The 21,710-nt window shown below is 40.2% G+C and overlaps 1 protein-coding gene across 3 annotated transcripts in view; it reads left to right on the top strand.

The window, feature by feature from the left end:
• The window catches only part of RNGTT (RNA guanylyltransferase and 5'-phosphatase), a 124,092-nt gene that overhangs the window by 16,637 nt on the left and 85,745 nt on the right, over positions 1 to 21,710 (top strand). For all 3 annotated transcript variants that reach the window (XM_081186608.1, XM_081186609.1, XM_081186607.1), the window contains exons 6-8: positions 3,075 to 3,327; positions 8,252 to 8,361; positions 9,060 to 9,161. In XM_081186608.1, the coding sequence (XP_081042734.1) occupies positions 3,075 to 3,327; positions 8,252 to 8,361; positions 9,060 to 9,161 (465 nt within the window). The remainder of the gene's footprint in view (positions 1 to 3,074; positions 3,328 to 8,251; positions 8,362 to 9,059; positions 9,162 to 21,710) is intronic.

The following is a 21,710-nucleotide window of genomic DNA, read 5'->3' as shown; positions in this document are numbered from 1 at the left end:
AAAAGTTTCAGTGGATTTTATGTATACCATGTTTCTAGTTTTAATTTTCTAGCTTTATCTTTTAGCCCTTGGGTATGTTTGTTTTGCAGCTGCGAAAAGATTCTTCTGTTTATCAGAAAATTGTTTTTCTGTGGCTGTCCTCATAAGTTGTCCTAGTATTATTTGTGCACTGACAGGTTTTTAAGGTGTCACATTAATAATAGTGCCTTTAAACCAGAAACATAAAAAAGCTAAACAATACCAGGTCTTTTGCACTTGGCAACAACATCCAATCCTTCCCCCCTAAAAACATGCATACAAATACCTTTATTTTAACACAGGAGCTTTTAGCCCAAGGTCTTGCTGAAAAGAGAGGTCTTTCACTAGAATATTAAGAGCAGGAATAATTTCACTCGTCCAAAATCATGTAAATGTTCTCATGCATTTAATTGCTAAAAAGCATGTATGTATCCTTTCCAAGCTTTTACAGGATACTTTACAGTTCTGAATAGGGCATAAGTTTGACAAAGAATGTTGGTGTTTACAAACTTTGCCAACAAATCCGGTGACACCAGACTTCATACGCCATCTGACTGTGCAATTGTTATTCCTAAATTGATTTGGCAAGTCTACATACCACAATGTGTCACTTATTGAAGGATTAGCGATAATGTATGTTACAGACTTTGCATTTTTGTAGCTATCCTTGGAGCTGCATGTTGGGAAATTCAGGGCAGATAAAAGAAAAGATACTTCTTTACTCAGTGCATAGTTAAAACTGTGGAACTCTCTGCCACAGGAGGCAGTGATAGCCCCAAACTGGGATGGCTTTAAAAAAGGATTAGACAAATTCATGGAGGAGAGGGCTATTAAAGGCTACTAGCCATGATGGCTGTGGTCTCCCTCCACTGTTGGAGGCAGCAATGCTTCTGAATACCAGTTGCTGGAAACACAGGAGTGGGCAGAAATCCTGCTTGCTGGTTTCCCATAGGCATCTGATCCGCCATTATGAGAACAGGAGGCTGGATTAGAGGGGCCATTGGCCTGATCCGGCAGGCTCCTCTTCTCCCTTTCTGTTACTTCATGAATCCTGAAGGTGGTTGGGACCCACTGCTTTTTGCCCACTGTCCTTTTTCATTATTGACTTTGTTGCCAAATGGCTTGCTCTGAAGTTTAAAAGGATGATGTTTGTCTTGACCCTTGCTGTGGGATTTTGTGTGTTGAAAGCATCTTTAAGCACATACTCTTTTTAGATGTAATAGATGCAAGCAGTGGTGCCATACCTTCAATAGCTAACAAGACAGGTAAAATGGAAGCATTTGAATCAGGAGGTCTGATTATTTAAAATGGCTGTTTAAAATGAATTGGAATAAATAGATATGTTTATTCAGATGTAAATATATATAGAAATGTAAGTAATATAATTACAACCAGTTAATTACTGTTTTGTGAACTGCCTAGGTGTTTTTTCTTGAAATGAAATGCGGTCTATACTTTTAATCACAATACTGTATTAAATGTACTTCGAGAAACAATAACCAGAAAAATAATTTAGCTTTTCTAAATAGTAAAGGTGAGCCATATATTTCTGGAATAAGTGCTGAGAAAAACCCAAACAGCATTATTCCACCAGCAGGTTGATATTATCAGCAGCACATTGAGTTGTATTCCCAACGAAGTTATACTCTTTGAAATCTCTAGACATAAGTCAATACTAACTTAAATCCATTCATTTTATTGGGTCTACTCATTGTGTCTTTGCTGGATACAACTCATTATGGACACACATTATCCCAGGAATATACGTGTGTGTGTGTGTGTGTGTGTGTGTGTGTGTGTGTGTGTGTGTGTTTGAGGAAAGGTCTTAGCACATCATGTTAGATAGCTTTCCTCTGGCAAATAGTTAACTAGTAATTACACTTGTTCATCTTGCCAAAGGCAAACCATTGTGGGCTAATGCAGCAGATTTAAAACACAGTTTACTAAAAATGGGGAGCAGGGAGAGACTATTAGGAGAATTTCCTTAATGTGACAATTATATAGAGTGGGTTCATTACCATTAGAAAAGTCCCCTTTGCTGCATTGTTCTTTAAAGCTAGCAGACATTATTTACTGGTGGAAAAATGTGTTCCTTGTAGAATAGTCCATCCACATCATCCCTTTAGCATATGAAGTAGAAAAGCTGTAGATACATGGTGACTTCTGAAATGAGTTTTAGAGCTAGTTTATGGAAAGGTTGTCCAGATGGAGAACTCTCCAGTTAATCAGTGGGAGCCTACTTCAGACTCTCCTTTAGCAATCAGCTTGATCTCCCCCAAGGCAGTTTTACCCCATGAAAGTACCAGGCTGTTTCTTAATATATGATAGGGCTGCCAAATGCCTATTATTTGTCATTTCCTGCATTTGCAGGGGGAAAGTGCAGTATTGAGGAAAACTGGGTATTTCGCCTAAGATGCAGACGTTGAAAGTAGCTAGTATCCATTGTTCCTCTTGCCAGTTTTTTTGCTCTCTTGGCGTATCAGTAAGATACTGAAATATGCACTTTCGCTAGGTGCTGTTCTATGGGGAATGTCCTCTGAATTGCCTTGATCTTCAGTGAATATATGTCTGTGGAGTCTCATAAGCTCAGTAAGGTATTGCCAGGACTCCAGGGTTTGGCCACAAGAACTCCTGTTCAGCATTACAATAACTTGAATGCCCTGTGGACCATAGAGTGTTCTGAGTTACAGTCCTGTAGGCTGAGGCTTGTCATAGGTTTGGAGACTTTCTGAATCTACCCTGCAGAAATGGGTGGGCAGCACTGAGCCTTGCTTATGGCATTTCAGTCAGGCTTACTTGGGAAGATTCCTTGCATTCTTTCTTCATTTTGCAGCAGGGCTGCATTTTGTCATTTTGTCATCATAAGGAATGCATTCTTGTGTTTGAGACTCTTTCTGAATACTTAATTATATGCTTACTCAACCTGAGCAGAATATTGATTAAATTTGATGGTGAACTATGGTGATACCTTGTTGGGGACCATAATGATTGGGGTTGCAGAAATGAAGCATTTAACGTGCTGAAATAATTCCCTGACAATTTCTGCTTTGTTGCAGCATTGAAGCAGCTGTGGCTATTTTTGCCCAAGCCAGACCACCTGGTATTTATAAAGGTGATTATTTGAAAGAACTCTTCCGTCGATATGGCGATGGAGTGGAGGCGCCGACCCCTCCCCCTTTGCCAGAGTGGTGCTTTGATGAAGATGAAGAAGAGGATGAGGATGATAACTGCAAACCAAGAACCCCCGAATCAGAAGCTGGGTCATCAACTTCATTTTCAGGCAAAAGGAGAAAAGAACACTTAAAGCTGGTAATGTTGTCCCAAGAGACCTTAGCTGTATTTGAAGTTAGCTAAAACAAAGTTTAGGAACTGCAGAGATTTAGGAAACTGTTTTCATGTTATTTGCTATACTAGGACAACAGAGTTGCTCCTGAAATGTAAAAAGTAGAAGACTCTGCATAGAGTGCAAACAGAATGGGCTGGGAAAATGGACAAACAAGATGTTTGGGTTGCAGACACCAATGTTTTGGATTTAGCCACACATTCTTCTTTTAGGCAACTTCTAAAATGCATGGGGGTGGGGGTGGGATGAGTTCTAATGTTGACAGAAGGAAAGTTAAGTACCTCTGGGCGCATGCAAGACTTTCAGGTCTCAGCGTGTCAGGGGTTGGGAGGAGTGAAGGCAGCAAGTGTGATAAAATTCTGGAAAGCAGGCAAAAGGGCTTTGAAATTGTTCCTTTTCTGCTTTGCTTGGTAGTCCTGTGTTTCCATGCTACTGTTCAATGCTTTCTTTTCACTTCCTTTTCACCAACCACCAGAACTTCATTCAAAAGGCCCTGAATTCTGTAATAAACCAATACAAACATTGATAGCTATTTGTATCTAGTACCCTATGCAATTTCCTTAGGGTAGAAGTAGTTGCTTAATTTTGAAATGCTCTGGAATCTAAAAATTTTGCTACAGAATTAGCACTCTATTTTTGTGTTGGATAACTGGGGTGTAAGGGACGAATAGTTCCAGTACAAGGAACCTGGATACAGAAGATGATGGAAACCCTTTTTGTTTTCTAAATTTGGGGTATAAAAGTTTAGAATTGTGTTTCTCTAGGGAGTTAGAGTCATGTAAATTCATAACTGGTAACTTAATGGCTTTTCTGTGAATAGTTTTTCTTTCAAAGATTAGAGCCATGGGACTTTTAATTAATGGATGGAAATTCACAACTGTGATGCTTTTCAGCTAGCCGCGAAATTGAAAGTCTGAATGCTTAAATTAGTAAGCAGATTGTACATAACCTTATCTATTTTAGTTGACATGGCAAGCAGTTATGTGAACTTTTAAAAATAGATTTCTGTGACTAATGGTTTAGCTGAAGACAAACTTTCTTTCCTTGATGGGATTGCAGCAAATGGACTGTGTATTTGATTGGATAGGGTTTCACATTCTATATATTTTATCTGCCTGTTTTGCCATTCTTGGCATATTGGAAAATAATAGTGAGGTTTATAATCTTAAACCTCTGACTTTGGGCCAGCTGGTGAAGCAGCAGGTGCAGATGATGCTGAGGACTGTGCCTCTTGCCTCCCTTGCTGCTGTCCTTTTCCTGACTGCAGGGCCTTCAGTTCTGAATGGCTACTAAGAGGCGGGGCTTAGCAGTGGTTCATACTCAGTGGAAGGAGTTTTTTAACACCCAGAATTTTGAAAGTGATGCTATACTACAGATGTGTGCATTAATTTTTTTAAAATTAAAAATTTCTCTGGCATAGGGCAAACCTCCATAAGCATAGATAGAATGGTTGTGGCAATGGTAGTTTCCCTCCATTATCCCTTCTTCGGGAAAGTGTGATCTGCCATCAACACATTAGGCTGTATCTTCTTTTATTCAAACTAAATTCTCATCTGTTAATTCAAAACCACAGTAGAGAAAGAGATGCAGCTCCATGACTGTCCCTTGTTTTATCACCTAGTCATTTGAAAAAAACCATAAAGCTAAATTGTGCGAATAAGCATATTAATAATTGAAGCAGAATTCAAAGATGAAGCGATTCGAGGGAGTAGAATAGTTTGGTTAATATGCATATTCATATAATTCAGTTTTACATCTTTGGATGCGCTCTCTTTGTCAAGGAGTGTAGGGAAGAAGAGTTCTATTGAAAGCTTTAGCTTTGCCAGTAGCTGAATAGAGGAGGAGGCAGCCCTGTATCTGACTGACTATAGGAATGCAGAACTATGAGGAGAAGAGCTTGTCAGGTATCCTTTAGCATTTTGCTTGTTGAGGTCACTAAAAAGCTACCATTAGCCGAATGTAAGAGTGGGGAGCCTTTTTCTTGCTGAGGGGCCGCATTCCCTCAGGTGTAATGTTTTTGGCACTGCATGCCAGTGGTGGGCCGAGCCACGGTTGGCAGTGGGCAAGGCCAGAGCCATTCAGCACTCTTCATCACTCATATCTCTTCCACATACATGCCTCACCCCATCTGTTTGTCTGTTCACACACATATACAGTTTATCCTTATTTCCATTCACAGACACTTATTCAATCCAAACATCTGTTCACACACCCATCCCCCGCTTAATTGAAAGCAGGCAGGTGACTGGGGGAGCAATAGAGCCATCTCTCGGAAAATGACAAACAGCCGAGAAGAAGGTGGCTGGCCAGTTGGAAATGTGCTATGGGCAGCATTTAAAATTTGCCAGGCACATTTTACACCTGGCTAGGGACACCGGTGGTGCTGTGGGTTAAACCACAGAGCCTAGGGCTTGCTGATCAGAAGGTTGGCGGTTCAAATCCCTGTGACGGGGTGAGCTCCCGTTGCTCGGTCCCTGCTCCGTTCGAAAGCACGTCAAAGTGCAAGTAGATAAATAGGTACTGCTCCAGCGGGAAGGTAAACGGCGTTTCCGTGTGCTGCTCTGGTTCGGCAGAAGCGGCTTAGTCATGCTGGCCACATGACCTGGAAGCTATACGCCGGCTCCCTCGGCCAATAAACCGAGATGAGCACCGCAACCCCAGAGTCGGCCACAACTGGACCTAATGTGGTCAGGGGTCCCTTTACCTTTACTGGCCACTTAGGACCAAGTGAAGATGCCTGGGTGCCAGGATAGCACCTGATATCTCCGCTATCTGGAGGTGCATGCCTTGAGATCATTGGACCTTGCCTGTTTTCATGCACTAGCAACACATTCTGTAGAAATCTGTCAGTTATATTTTACCTGCACAATCAGAATGAATTTCAGGAACCAAAAAGTCATATTAAAAACATGACTTTCAAGCTGTCTGGCCCCCAAGTGTCAACTGTTTTGGTGACTGTAACCCTGGGTTAAGGAGCCATTTGGCGCCTAACTTATGTATCTGAGTTTCTAAGACTGGTAATGGGTCAGGTTTGACCCAAAGTAAGAAGGAGGTTCAATAGTTCCCCACACATAGCCTAAAGATTAAGGGCTGTCTAAACAAATTAATAGTCTGATAAATTTTGAACTTCACAAGATGTACAGAGAAAATATTTATTGGAAACATTCCAGGATGTAATACCTTGCATATCATTTCCTGTATCTAGCAGCCAGCTACAGGGAAGCTTTTCCATTGCTTCCCTAGACTTTCAGCACTGTTGGGTTCGTCAGTTCTCAAGAGTTGTTAATACATGATAACGAAACTGTAGCAGCTTCACTGGCTGATGTTTGAATTCTGTAAGGGCAAAATAGTTGAATTCTGATTATAAAACACACTTCTGTGTGCTAGTTGATAACAGACAAATTAGGCTTAGAATACATTTTTCGCAGTTCAATCCCTATGAAAGCAAAAACTGAGAAGCATGTTTGTCTAATGTGAAATCTTGTGTGTTTTGAAGCTTAACTGTGCATAGCGTAGCTGAGCTTGCAGATGTAGAGATAAGAGAAGATAGCGTGGCTTTTGGAGTGTGCAAAATATGGGTATCTTTGGTTGAAAAGGTCTTTTCCTGTTCTGAACTTCCTTTGTACAAACAGCTTTATAAGATAGGCATGGCAGAATAAATAGTATACATTTGTTCAGAAAGGTCACATGAAGCATGATGTGGTTTCTGAGCAGCGTCAGAAAGAAAATCAATTTTAGATTTTGCCCGGGTCCTGTGCTTTTTTTCCTGGTATGGATTTATTGTGCTTTTTTTTTTTTTTAAGGAGATGCAGGGTGGGTGAAAGCCTTGCAGATAGGTCCTTGTGAGGTGCTCCAGCCCACTCACAATGGTACACTTGGTGATGCCCTGCTTGGATCAGGGACATCTGGGTCCATATGATCTGCATAGCCATGGAGCTCAGTCGGTGACCTTGAGTAAATTGCTGTTGGGCCACAGCGTTGGCATTTTGTGAAAAAAACACCAAGGTGACCCTATGGTACACCTTGAGCTGCCTTGAGGAAGGGCACAGTAAAAATGATACAAACACACACACACACACACACACACACACACACACACACGGCACTGCATCAAGGGAACCTGGTTGGTTTGTTATCCTTGTTAAACAGAGCATAATATGAAGATATATTTATTTTGCTATTAATCAGTTGGCACATTTAAATCAATAATACAGTATCTACATCCAGAAGTTACCGTATTTTTCCGTGTATAACACACACCCGGGTATAAGACGCCCCCTATTTTTGGGGACAAAATTAACTCACCCGCCTGACCAACACTTCCTATTGCACGCGACAAAGAAGCTACCAATTGTCTCACTGCTTGCAGACGACAGCTGCAAATCACCCTCCATATCGCTGCAGCAGCGGCTAGTCGACAAAAACCCTTGCTGCAGCAATGAATCACCCACACTACCGTCACTGAAAGTCTCCTGCTCATGGCAGCAACCAATCCCTAGTCCCAATTCAACACTATCCATGTATAAGACGACCTCAATTTTAAAACATTATTTTAACGTAAAAACCCCCTCATCTTATACATGGAAAACTACGGTACTTGGGAATGTTTGGTAGAGATCAGAGGTTGAATCTAAGACAAACTTAGAGCAGACACATTGAAATCAATGGACAAGACTAACTTTGGATTACATCATCCATGTAAAATTTAAAATTGCATCAGCAGAAATGTGGTGCTGGACAAAAAATGGCAATGTAATCTAATTTCTTAAATCTTACTTCAAATGTGAATTTGATCCCACTTAATGCTGAAATCTGGATAACCCTATCATCAGAATTTCAGGTTGTTGTTTGTTGTATTCTAACTGCTTTGTTCTGTGTGTTTATTTTTAGGGTGCTGTGTTCTTGGAAGGAATATCAGTTAAGCATGTAACCCAAGTAACAACTCAACCAAAGTTAGGAGAGATACAACGCAAATGCCAGCAGTTTTGTGGCTGGAAAGGGTATGGAAACACATATTTGAAAAAAATAGTTTATATACTGTAAACAAGAAATAGGTATGTCTGCTATGCCTCTAACAATGCTAGGTTTCTTAAAAAGATAAAAGTGAAATATTTCAGTACATGGCATCTTTAGATAATTGTTATCTCCTTTTTGAAGTGCTTAATTAAAAAATGCTGATTGCAAGATATGGAAATAGAAATCTTCATCTAAACTTTCACTGAACTGAAATGGTATCAGAAGTTGCATGGAAAAAACTACCAGATATCAATTGGGAACCACTGTTAGTCATACTCAGAGTAGAACCATTGAAATCAATGGACTGGTGGGTGTACACTAAGTTTGACATAGTTGGGTATCGCCTTTTGAGTGTATACCAATTTTACTACCTGATTAATATTTTTGAATTTGCTTCGGAAACTCACAAGACCCTTTCAAAAGCTGTTGTCCCAGATGGGGGAGCCCAGTATCCAATTGCTCTGAAAGATTTAATGGGTGGATATTAGCTGCAGCTAGTATACTAAACTCCTACAGCAGCCATTTTGGTCACAAGACGGAAACATTTTGCAAGCACTTCCATCTTCCCAAAAAAGTGATTCCTGTTTGAAAGCCACTATTGCAGGAAAGCTGATTGCCAAGAAAGGCTGATTGTAGAGTGATGCTGCAAGATATTAATAAGGATTCTTTCCCCAAACTTTAGAACTGGATTCCCCGGGGCACAACCTGTTTCTATGGATGAGCAAAATATTAAACTCTTAGAGCAGAAGCCATACAAAGTAAGCTGGAAAGCAGATGGAACTCGGTAAGTTGAAATTTCTTTATAAATTAGTGTTCCAAACACAAATTATGAATTGTTCTGACATGCCACCTTTTTGATATGCGTGATGCGTGTCCTTGCGTGTGATTTTTTTCTTTAAATGGGGTGTGCTTTTTTTTGCTGCACAGCCTTACATCTTAGTGAATTAGAAAGCATTATTAATAATACTGCTGCTAAAACTTTATTAGGATGACTTTCAGCTTGCTCATTCTGCAGGAGACCCAACCCAACTGATCTTCCCATAGTTTTAATTTATTGTTTTAACTGATTTTGCAATGCTTTGCAGTATATTTATTCATCATACATATTATGTAATACCACTCATAGTACAAAAGTGTTTATAACTGATTGAACAAACGCCTACCAAATGAGAAGCAGAAAGAAATATTAGCAAACTTGTAATTAAAAAAGCTATTTTAATTTATATGCTTTGGCTTTTGTTGGGATTCTTTAATGGTACTTATAGTTTATGCAAGGAGACAGTATACTGTTGCTTAGACTTACTTCTACAGGGTGAGTCTTTTAAAAGAGGCTCTGTGGAGCAAGTGTACTCTGTATGCACAGGGCCTCTTTTAAAGGACTCACCCTGTACATTAAAAAGATTTGTGCATACCTCCCCCACCCCTGGCTCTCAGTTCTATTCTTGTGCTGACCTTGGGTGTTAACTACTTAAATCTTTACAATACTGTAATGAATTACCGTATTTTTTCGCTCTATAAGACGCACCAGACCACAAGATGCACCTAGTTTTTGGAGGAGGAAAACAAGAAAAAAAAATATTCTGAATCTCAGAAGCCAGAACAGCAAGAGGGATTGCTGCACAGTGAAAGCAGCAATCCCTCTTGCTGTTCTGGCTTCTGGGATAGCTGCACAGCCTGCATTCGCTCCATAAGATGCACACACATTTCCCCTTACTTTTTAGGAGGGAAAAAGTGAGTCTTAGGGAGCAAAAAATACGGTATGTGTTTCTTCCGCTCTCCTGCTGTGTTATGCTGAGGAAGACGTGGTCTTCTTCAAAACTCTGTTGCCTTGTTTTTACCTGCTGCATTTGCCATATGTCCCTGTCATTTGTTATTGCCTACTCTGTATACCCAAAGTTTGCTCTTTCAGACAGTCCTAGGCAGTCCTAGACAGTCCTAGGTTGGGTTTCCTTTGACTTTGGGTACAATCTAATGTACATTTTTTTCTATTAGAAAGGTTAAGAAATGTATGTACGTACTCTAGTTTATTTGAGAGTTTCTAGAGTATGAAAATACATAGACATGCAACATCAAAACAAGTGTGCTCTCTCTTTTTGCCACTCTTAAGCTATAAATAGACTTGCTGGACCACCTGGTAGTCATGTGAGCTTTCTCTGAATTTGTTCTGAGTAAATAATGATTTTTAACTCAGGGCTAGGATCTTGTTGGCTGGAGTTGTTGGTTATTGGGTGATAGTTAAGTCACCTTTGGTTACTGTGCTCTCCTACCAAGACTTTCATCCATGTTCCTTAAAACTAGAAGCTTTGCATATGCTGGGTGATGGGGGGAAACTGAGACTGCATTTTCTGACAAGGTGAATTGATTGCGGCCATGCAGATTTCCTGTTTACCACTGAATATGGTTATTGGCACACAATATTTTTGGTAGTCTTAAAGACCACATCATTGTGCAGAGAAAACAAAGGACCAGTTTTTCTGGCCAGCTCATGTTAATGCCACTTACTAGCATAGTCAGAGAAGAACCAAGTACACCAGGACTTAAAGATTCTATACTTTTGTATTCACAACTACGCTAGAAAACAGTGCACACCACCCATCTCCCCATTATTCCTCATGGTAATATGGAGAACTGGAAAGCGAAATGCAGTAGCACACATTGACATCCTGCATTATTTTTGGGTATGCAGTATCTACTTAGGCTAGCTCCTGGAGTTACTAGGTTTTGTCTTCTCTGTTACTGGGGAAAACTTACCTGGCTTTGATGATCAGCTTTCATTTCTGCTATACCTGTCTCAAAACACCATGCACAACTTTTCACCTTGAGCAAAGATGCTAAACTGTGGAATCCCTTCTTAGTAATTCTATAGGCTGTGTGGCTGCTTCGTTTACACATTTCTAATAATGATGATGATGATGATGATGATGACAAAAAGTCCAGCACACCAAAACACACACAGAATAGTACTTTGACTTACAGATCTGTTTCCTTCCCTACTGGGTTTGAACTTCCTGACAGTAAGAGCTGTTTGACAGTGGAATTTGCTGCCAAGGAGTGTGGTGGAGTCTCCTTCTTTGGAGGTCTTTAAGCAGAGGCTTGACAACCATATGTCAGGAGTGCTCTGATGGTGTTTCCTGCTTGGCAGGGGGTTGGACTCGATGGCCCTTGTGGTCTATTCCAACTCTATGATTCTATTCTAAGATTTGCAGTAGTAGTCACAAACGTTAATCTAGAAACATCATCCTGAAATCCAAATAAGATTAAAGGTGGTGCACAAATGTTTTAAATAAATAAATAAATAAATAAATAAATAAATATCAGGGATGTGGGACTTGTGCTTTCACACATACTGGAAATCTTTGAGTTGGAGAAGGCAATTCCTTTATAACTATGAATATATTAATTCTTGCAGAATACATGCTGCACTTAACTAAAATATACAAACATGCTTTAATCACACTGTGCTTACATATTTATGTTTAATTCATCTGCGTATATCCTCTTGTTTTCTGGCACGGAGCTCAGGGGAAAAGAACTTACTCTGATACAATTTCAATGTCTGAACAATTTAGGTTTTAAAACTTTGCCTCTAAACGTTCCATGAAATGAATTGTATAATGAATTTACTGAAATAGATTTTTATTAAGCTGCTGCTGTCTCTGAAATGTTTTTATGCTAATATATTCATGAGAAAGAGATCTAAAAGGCAAACTATTTTTTTTCTATTACACAAATTATTCTTGTGGTCCTGATATGGGGTATAATATTATAGGTTAGGAGTAGCTAAGGGAAGTATGGTTTTACAAATGTACCCAATTTGGAAGGATGAGGTTATTGAAATTGAAATTGTATGAATAAGATAATTATCACAATATGGTGAGGCGGGTTCTATACTTGCTGCTGCGATTGGCTTTTGTAATGAAAAGTATAATTAGGCCAGGTGGTTAATGGTTCGCTTCAATCCCTAGATACGTATCTCATTAATAATGTTTGTAGCAGATGTTTGTTCTAATGAGTGGAGGTGAATGCTCAGACTGGAATAGTGTGGGGAGGTAATGAGACACCCATCTTTGGGAGACTCAAACAACTACTGAGAATATTACAAAAGGGTTTGAGTTGTTTATGAAATAGATAGCAATAGTGAAAAAGGCAGTTCTAAATTTTATGATTAGAAAATTTGTTAGCCAACAAAAACTGTTAACTGATGGGGTTTTTTAGGCAAATACGATAATTTTGTTTTTGAGATAACACATGTAATTTTTTGAAATGATTCTGAGAGATAGACAGATGAGTATTCTTCAGGTTGAGGGAATTGTTTTCAATAAAACATTCAACATAAACTGTTATGGGAAATGGCTATTATATTTTAATGACCAGTCCATGCTAGCTGCCATGTAAAAAACAGAATTATTCAAAAATTGTTCTGAATGTGACTAGGCAACCTCAGTCTGTCTTTCCTTACAAGCCACAGTTTGAAACCAATTGTTCAAATCAAATCTTTGCAACTTTCGTGTATTCATTTTGTATATAAACACTTAAATAGGAAATCACATTGCTTGCACAGTTTTGCCAAACACATAGAATTTTCATATATTAGTAAACTCAGTGAATAAGGTAGTATTTGTTTCTTGGAATAAAAGGAATACTGCAGCACGTTAGGTAAGAGAAGTCTTTTCTTATCCATGCGGTTGATGAAATTTTGGTTTCTGTAGATTCATATTGTAACTGCATCCCTGAGGGTGCAGTGCTTCTGTGTGGCTTGGAAGGTAACCGCTTATAATACTTTAACGAAGGTGGTGATTGCAAGGTAGCACAAAGCAGATTGGTAATAGGGTACGACAGATCAGGCAGAACTGGAGAAATACCAGGCAGTTCCTATTTCTGGCATCCCTGACAATACTGTCTGTGCATGTTAGACTGTGTGTGTGTGTGTGTGTGTGTGTGTGTGTGTTTAGTAATAAATCCCCTTAAAATCCCCTTAAAAATCTTAAGTCCCTTACAGAGAAGGAAAGATAAGGCAAACTCACAGTCTTACGGACACAATACAAAACTTGGAAAGGCATGGGGAGGGAAGAGGAAAGCAAGCAGATTTAAGCAAGACTTTTTGAGATTATGCAATCCGAGTGGTATCATCTCATCTGAACCAGTGAGCTTTTAAGTACACTTTTAAGTACACTTACAGGACTCTTTGACATAACTGGCATTAGATAGTTAACCAGGGGGTGCGTTGGCTTAAGACCATCCAAGGACAACTGGGGAGCCTTCTAATTTCCCTTGCTTTCACATTAGAGTAAGCAGGTTCATTTTAGAACTAAAATGATCCTGACTTTTCTTGGCTTTGAAATAGTTTCTTATTCAGATATTTTTGATGTATTCTACTGCCCCTATTTAGTATAAATGTGCTGTTTACTCAGGCATACCTTCCAGGGACCCATGCCAAAAGTGGACAGGGTCAAGATTTTGATTTTCATCAAAATGAAATGATAATTAATAATGAGTATACTAAACTTGTGGTTTAGTATAGGGACGCGGGTGGCGCTGTGGGTAAAACCTCAGCGCCTAGGACTTGCCGATCGTCAGGTCGTCGGTTCGAATCCCCGTGGCGGGGTGCGCTCCCGCTGCTCGGTCCCAGCGCCTGCCAACCTAGCAGTTCGAAAGCACCCCCGGGTGCAAGTAGATAAATAGGGACTGCTTACTAGCGGGAAGGTAAACGGTGTTTCTGTGCGCAGCGCTGGCTCGCCAGATGCAACTTGTCACGCTGGCCACATGACCCGGAAGTGTCTGCGGACAGCGCTGGCCCCCGGCCTCTTAAGTGAGATGGGCGCACAACCCTAGAGTCTGTCAAGACTGGCCCGTACGGGCAGGGGTACCTTACTAAACTTGTGGTATGGAAGGTAATCTCCCCCCCCCACCAGTATTTAGATATGACTAGTTTTATACATTCAGAAGTTGTTTTTTAATTGCTTGAGTTGTGGCATTAGCAAGACTATGCAGCTCACCATGATTAAATGATACTTTTTAAATGTACGAATCATCATAAATCAAACTCCCTCACACTTTTAGATGGGACTGACAGTCATAAGAAATCCTACGCAGCTCACCAAGATTTAATGATGATTATTATTTAAGTGACATTGGTGAAGTTGCTTAAATTTATCTCCAATTTATTAAGTCGCTTTCAGGTTCTGACTAGGAACTTTGGAATCAAGAGGTGGGCAGAGCACCGATTTTGATGGTGTCCAAACACTCCATAAAACAACTCTCATCTCCAGTGAAGGTTTCCAAGAGCAATGAAAGTTGTTGACCAGAAAAGGCAGGAAACCCAAGTGGCACAGAACACTGATGAGTGGTTGTTTTGTGTTTCTCTTTGCTTCTTCACTACAGAAAGCTCTCACCATCATCAGGCCTTGGAGTGCTTGACCAATGCTCAGGAAACATTGGACACTTCCAAAGCTTGTGGATCTCCTCTGATGTTTCTTGTTATATCCAGTGCTTCCTGATCTCTTCCAGTTTGTTTATTTATTATTCTGTTTATGAATTGCTTCCCATAAAATATATTGATTCCAGTGCCCTGCCTACTTTCAGGCCAACAAATATTGGACAAGCATTGGAGGAAATCAGGAAGCATTCTGATGTATGTTTAGTGCTGTTTGAAGACACATTCCTGGGCCTGTTTGAACACCATCAAAAAAAGGCAGTGAAGGTCCCTGAGGAGGGCCAGAACTTGAGCACTGATGGGACAGTCCAAAAAGTTTCATGGGTTTGATCCAGATTCTTTGCCTCTGGCTTAAATGTTCATATCTGATGGGTTTTGGAGATCAGTGGGGGTGGGGAGGAACCAAGCTTTTAGATCACTGAATAGATGTTTCAGTTGCAAAAGTTAGTTTTGTTAAAGTCTGTTCATAATTATGTAGTGCTTTTTATATTTAGTACTTAAAACAAACCAATACTTTCCTTTCCCCTGGGGGGTCTTTATTCCCATAACTGAAGGAGAAAGGAAGTTTGAAGTTTGGATTGCATTTATGTGTAGCCTTTATTTTATGTGCTGCATTTCATGTAAGCTGCCCAGATGGTTACTGCTGATTCCAAGTTCATTTGAGTATCCTGCTGTGGAGTAAATGCTTAGTTATAAAGAACAAACATTTACTAAAAAATAATCATTCTTGATTTTGTCCCACATGAAGTGGTACATACTTTTTGAAATTGGATGGAATTGAATTATTATCTTTTTATGGATTGTTGTAAAAGTTCCTTGAGGCTTATGAGCAGCACTGTTAATCAGCCAGTCTGAAAATGGAATAACCAATACAATAATGTGCTTTACATGCTCATTCGATTATTTACAAAGATATAGTACATCAAAATGCTAATTATCTTGTTTGTGTTGTGAATAATAATCTTGTAGTCCTTTTGTCTTAGAGTACTCTAATTAGATCAAGATAAATGGGATTCTTGTTTGTACGCAATGTTCAAGTTGCATAAGTGTAGACGACTATTTAATTTCATATTGTAGAACATTGAGAAAGGTATACTAAGCTTAGTATTCAAGAACCATCCAACCCTTAAGTGGAAGAGAAGCCAAGTGAAAGCCATCCTCCTAGATCAGTGCTTCGCAAACTTGGGTCTCCAGCTGTTTTTGGACTACAGCTCCCATCATTCCTAAGCTAGCAAGACAAGTGGTCCGGGATGATCGGAATTGTATTCCGAAAACAGCAGGCGACCCAAGTTTGGGAAACAATGTCCTCGACTAAGAAACATAAAAGTACCACAATGTTTATGGTGAGCCAGTGTGGTGTAGTGGTTAAGAGCAGTAGACTTGTAATCTGGTGAACCGGGTTCGCATCCCCGCTCCACATGCAGCTGCTGGGTGACCTTGGACTAGTCACACTTCTTTGAAGTCTCTCAGCCCCACTCACCTCACAGAGTGTTTGTTGTCGGGGAGGAAGGGAAAGGAGATTGTTAGCCGCTTTGAGACTCCTTAGGGTAGTGATAAAGCGGGATATCAAATCCAAACTCCTCTTCTTCTTCTATGTACCATAGCTTGTGATTTTTGGGGAATTAGCTCCCTTTACTACCTGGGGGCCATCCGGTACATCATCATCAAATTTATATACTGCCCTTCATCTGAAAATCACAGGGTGGTTCACAACATAAAAAAGCAAAATTAGAACACAAAATACATTTTAAAAAATCCCAAAACCTACTCCTACAAACATATTTAAAAGGACATAGTGCTTGTATTTGGGCTTGGAAACTAATTTTCATCCAGTGCAGTTGGACCAGAATCAGTGTAATATGCTCAAATTGCCTTGCCCTGGTGAGCAACCTGGTTGCCAAATTCTGCACCAAACGATCTTCAGAGGCTGCCCAAAGTATTACGTATTGCATTAATGTAACCTAGAGGTTACTAGAGCATAGATGACAGAAGTTAGGCTATCCCTGTGATGACAGAAGTTAGGCTAACCCTGTCCTGATAGAGGTGCAGCTGGGCCATCATCTGAAGCTGATGGATCCTTACTAACTGAAACTCATCCAACACAACAGGACTCAACAGTGCTCTGGACACCCCTTGAGATTCATCTGCTGTAACAGTGGAGTGAAGATCCCAGTGGAAGCAAGCAAGTTTTATCTTCCAAATGCTCTGCAAACAAGTCACAGTGAGCTACTGTCAGTTCTGCCACCTCCTTCAGGCCATGATGTACGAGGCCCCACACTATCCAGAAAAGCTCTGCTAGACAGCACAGTGAGGATGCAATAGAGGCAGCAAGTATGCCCTCTGTGCTGCCTTCACTGCCAGTAGGTAGGCTTGATTATGAGCCTTTACAAGTGTTTGAAAGCATTTGACCAGAGTTTTCCTCCACTCACATTTGAGTTGTCTCCCAGCTTGTTTCTTTGCCATAAGATCCGAAGTATACTAGGGAGCCAAGCAGGCTCCACAAAGTGGGAGAAGGGTGCTCTGGGATGATTGTTTCAATGGCCCATGCCATTTGGACGTTCAAGAGGCCAGCTAGATCTTTGACAGTCGTATCAGCCGGAAAGCCCATTTGAAAGCTCATTGGATCCATCAGCCTCTGAGGGTGAACCAGCCCTCATGCTGTACTGACTACCCAGTTTGAGGGAGAACAGAGGGAATAGAATCCTCCCCAACCCAAAAAAGGACATTCTGTTGACAATTAGAACTTACAGTTGTAAGTAGTCATTTGCTATATTTCATTATCTTTTTTTAAAAAAAACCATGACATTTTTTTTTTGAACTTTTTTGGCAGTAGGTATACATCACCTGAATGTTAAGCTTTATTTTAATAGCATCAGTAGATGGCAGTAAATCATGACTGATTTTTATCCTTCCAAGATGACAGATTTATTTCCAGGGATCCTACCACCTAGTGACAAATTCAGCTAACTTGACTGTTTATTAGAAACCAAAGAACTATTTTGGGCTTGCCAAAGGGCTTTGATATACCCAGGGGAATATTTGACTTTTCTTTTGTTGTGCCACTTCACAAACTGCTTTTGAAAGTCTTCATTGCAGGCATGGAGGGTTTGCTGTTTGAGGAACATGAGCCCAATGTTCTTTGTGATATGCAAAACAAGTAACACACTTTTTTGGATTCTGTCCTTTATTAAATACCGTATTTTTCACTCTATAAGATGCACCAGACCACAAGACGCACCTAGTTTTTGGAGGAGGAAAACAAGAAAAAAAATATTCTGAATCTCAGAAGCCAGAACAGCAAGAGGGATTGCTGCGCAGTGAAAGCAGCAATCCCTCTTGCTGTTCTGGCTTCTGTGATAGCTGCACAACCTGCATTTGCTCCATAAGACACACACACATTTCCCCTTACTTTTTAGGAGGGAAAAAGTGAGTCTTATAGAGCAAAAAATACGGTAATTTCTTTCCCCAAAGATGAAAGAGATTGGGCTTGCTCTTTCTGGGGATTTAAAAATAGCAATACACTTGTTTTCTGTTTACATTCATCTGACTTGGAGGGTGGGTTGAAGAAGGTGTGTTCAGTGCCTGACCTAGGGCAAAGTGAAGTTACAATTTCCTAAATCCTTATGTTTACAGTAACCAAAAAGTCTTCTTCTTTGGTGATTACTTGTAGCCGAGTAAGATTGTCTTCCATAAACACGGTTTTAACAATGAGTCCGTACGTGACTGTGGAGGCCAATTCTGGATCTACACGTCCTTCCACAGTGGGGACATTGGTTTCTAGGTGGGAGTTGATCACAGTGTGGATTTGCCAAGCGTGCCTTCCTCTTAGCATGTTTCTCCCTTGCGTTCTGAGTTTGAATGTCTTCAAAGCCCATGAAACCTTTGGTAAAGGCTGTTCTCTAATTGGAGCGCTCGCAGGCAAGTGTTTCCCAATTGTTGGTGTTTATGCTACATTTTTTAAGCTTCGCCTTGGGACAGTCTTTAAGCCTCTTTTGTTGACTACCAGCATTACGCTTTCCATTTTTAAGTTCAGAATAGAGTAGTTGCTTTGGATGACGATAATCAGGCATCTGCACAACATGACTAGTCCAACAAAGTTGATGTTGAAGAATCATTGCTTCAACACTGGTGATCTTTGCTTCTTCCAGCACACTGGTATTAGTTCACCTGTCTTCCCAAGTGATGTGTAAAATTTTTCGGAGACACCGTTGATGGAATCTTTCGAGGAGTTGGAGATGGCGTTTAAAGTGGCTCATGTTTCACAAGCATACAGTAAGGTTGGTAGTACAATAGCTTTGTAAACAAACATTTTGGTTTCCCTGCGAATGTGCTGGTCCTCAAACACTCTGCACTTCAATCGTGAGAAAGCCGCACTCGCGGAGTTCAGGGAATGCTGGATTTCGGCATTCATGTCAGCCCTTGTGGAAAGGTAACTGCCCAGGTAGAAGAAGTGATAGAAATTTTCCAACGTTACACCATTGAGTTGGATTTGTGACGCTGCAGAGGGGTTATTTTGTACTTGTTGGTGCAGCACTTTGGTTTTTTGTATGTTGAGTGATAGGCCAAGCTTCTCATAAGCTTCTGCGAAGATATTTAGGATGGTTTGGAGGTCATCCTGTGCCTGACCTAGGGCAATTTGAAGTTACCATTTCCTAAATCCTCATGTTTACAGTAACCAGAAAGTAGAGATGCAATAAATGAACCAAGCACATAGGATACCTGTAATGCACAGGGACAGATGCTGGTGACATCATTTAGGAAGTAAAACTTTACTGGAAGCTGGATGCATTTTATATATTTTAAAAATGGTTTCTAGAGTTATATGCCTTTTGTAATTTTGTGCTATTGGTGCCATTGGGGATGCCTAACAAATTAGATTTGGGGATCGGAGTAGGAAGACATGCAGTGGTGCAAAAGTGGAATGACCTTCTACTCGTGCAGACCTCCTTCTCCTCTTCTTCCCCGCAGTTCCCTCAATGTGCTGGGAATTTGCTCTGGAAGGCTAGGGGACCTGCAATTTTAAATATTAATATGGCAGTATTGTTAAAGTGTATTAAAGTTGTTTAAACACCTGGGACGCACTGAAATACTTGAGTCTCTAACTGTATAATTGAATTCCTTCCCAAAAGTTGCTTCAGATCACAGCTGAAATCTAATTGCATTTGCGACTTAAGCTATGTGATCTCATAGACTAAATCATAGTTGCATTGTTCATTTGGCTTAAACTGCAGGAGAGACACAGGATCAATAAACCAGCAACATGATATTTTTAAAAATAAAGTATCCTGGGGAAAGTATTTCAGAGGTGAATGGCGTTCTGAGTATTTCAGCTGCTTAAGGGCCTTCAGATCATTGTCATAGAGCCAAGGCTATGTTACTTTACCTACCAAGTTGTGGGCGGCATGTGTGGATATGTGGCCATAACAATGACCTACATTTAACTTTGTTGGCAAGTCCTAATTTTGCTTTCCCTTCCAAGTTCCTGCTGTCTCCTCCACCTCCTCCATATTTTAAAGTACACAAAGTTTTCTAAGTGCTGTACAGAGGCGAAACAGTACATTCCCTTCCCACAGGCTTATAAACTAATAGGTGCATAACCACCATCACCACCAATTTCAACAGTTGGAAGTACAATTACTTACATCTTAAAATGAAATCTGTACGTAAAGGTCTCATTGTTAATATCGGATATATTTGGAGACAAGTGGCAGATGAAATTTTAACTCCTAAAGAAGCTTGTTACCTGACCTTTCAAAGTGTCTCTGTACTCAGACGGAAGAACGTTCAATCTCAGGCATGTGCCTGGGAATAAGCAGGATGGATCATCACATAATTGCCTTGTGTTTGAAAGACTAGTGTAGAATGATGGAATACTGATCTAGCTGTGGGTATTTAGCAGAGGTATCACCGACTTTCTACATTCACATCTATCAGAAGGTGGTAAACAAGTGACAGTGCACCCACCAGTGCAGCAATTTTACAACCATTTCCCCACGCATTCCATTAGTAGCACTTACGTGTGAACTGATAATTAGCTCTGCTATTTGTCCATCTAGCCTAGTATGGTCTAACATGACTGGAAGCAGCTCTCCAGCATGTTAAGCAGAGATCTTTCCCATCACCTCCTACTTGATCTTTCTGACAGCAGATACTGGGATTGAATTTAGGTCCTTCTGCATATTAAAAAAATGTGCTATTGTGCCAGTACTAAGGCATGGTCTCTTCCATAAATGGAATTGGTATGTAAAAGAGAGAAACATACAGGAAAAGGTTGGCAAGGAGTTCCTCTGCAGACATTACATTAAAAATCGCTGGACCCTTTATGATGATATTACAGGCACCTCCCTTACACGCATCTTACTTACGTGTGATCACGTTTATGTGGATTGCCATTAAATAAACAGATTAGCCTTCCTTTTATTGGGGCTTCTGCAATTTCACTTTTGCTTACAAGGTCTTGGAACATAACCAATGTGTTAGTGGGGGGGTCACCTGCACTGAATGGGAATGTCCTTAGCAGTCAGTCAAGGCAGCAATGGGATTATACCCTATCAATGGCTTATAATTAAATATTTTTAGGGCAGAGCACATTGCAGGAAACACATTTAAAGCTGTAATTACAATAGTTTATAACATATTTTTCATAGTACAGCTTATCTTGGGATCTCTCAGTATGTTGGGCTTTTCCCAAATGAGTAAGAAACTCCACTTTCCTCTTAGAGGAGTTAGAAAAGCTGATAATTCTTTGACTGGTCTCAGATATAACTAATGTTCTCTCTTGAACAGAGCATTACTGTAGTATTTGAAGATGTAGTTTGCAATGATAGGTTTCGCTGAAGAAGCCAAAAAACGGAAAGAAATTATGTGTCCTGACTGTTGTATTTTCTGTCACTGGAGTTT

Source organism: Podarcis bocagei, assembly GCF_964188305.1.
Source record: "Podarcis bocagei genome assembly, chromosome: 3".
Taxonomy (NCBI): domain Eukaryota; kingdom Metazoa; phylum Chordata; class Lepidosauria; order Squamata; family Lacertidae; genus Podarcis; species Podarcis bocagei.
The sequence above is the reverse complement of the archived record's forward strand: the minus strand, read 5'-3'. Positions and strand labels throughout refer to the sequence as shown.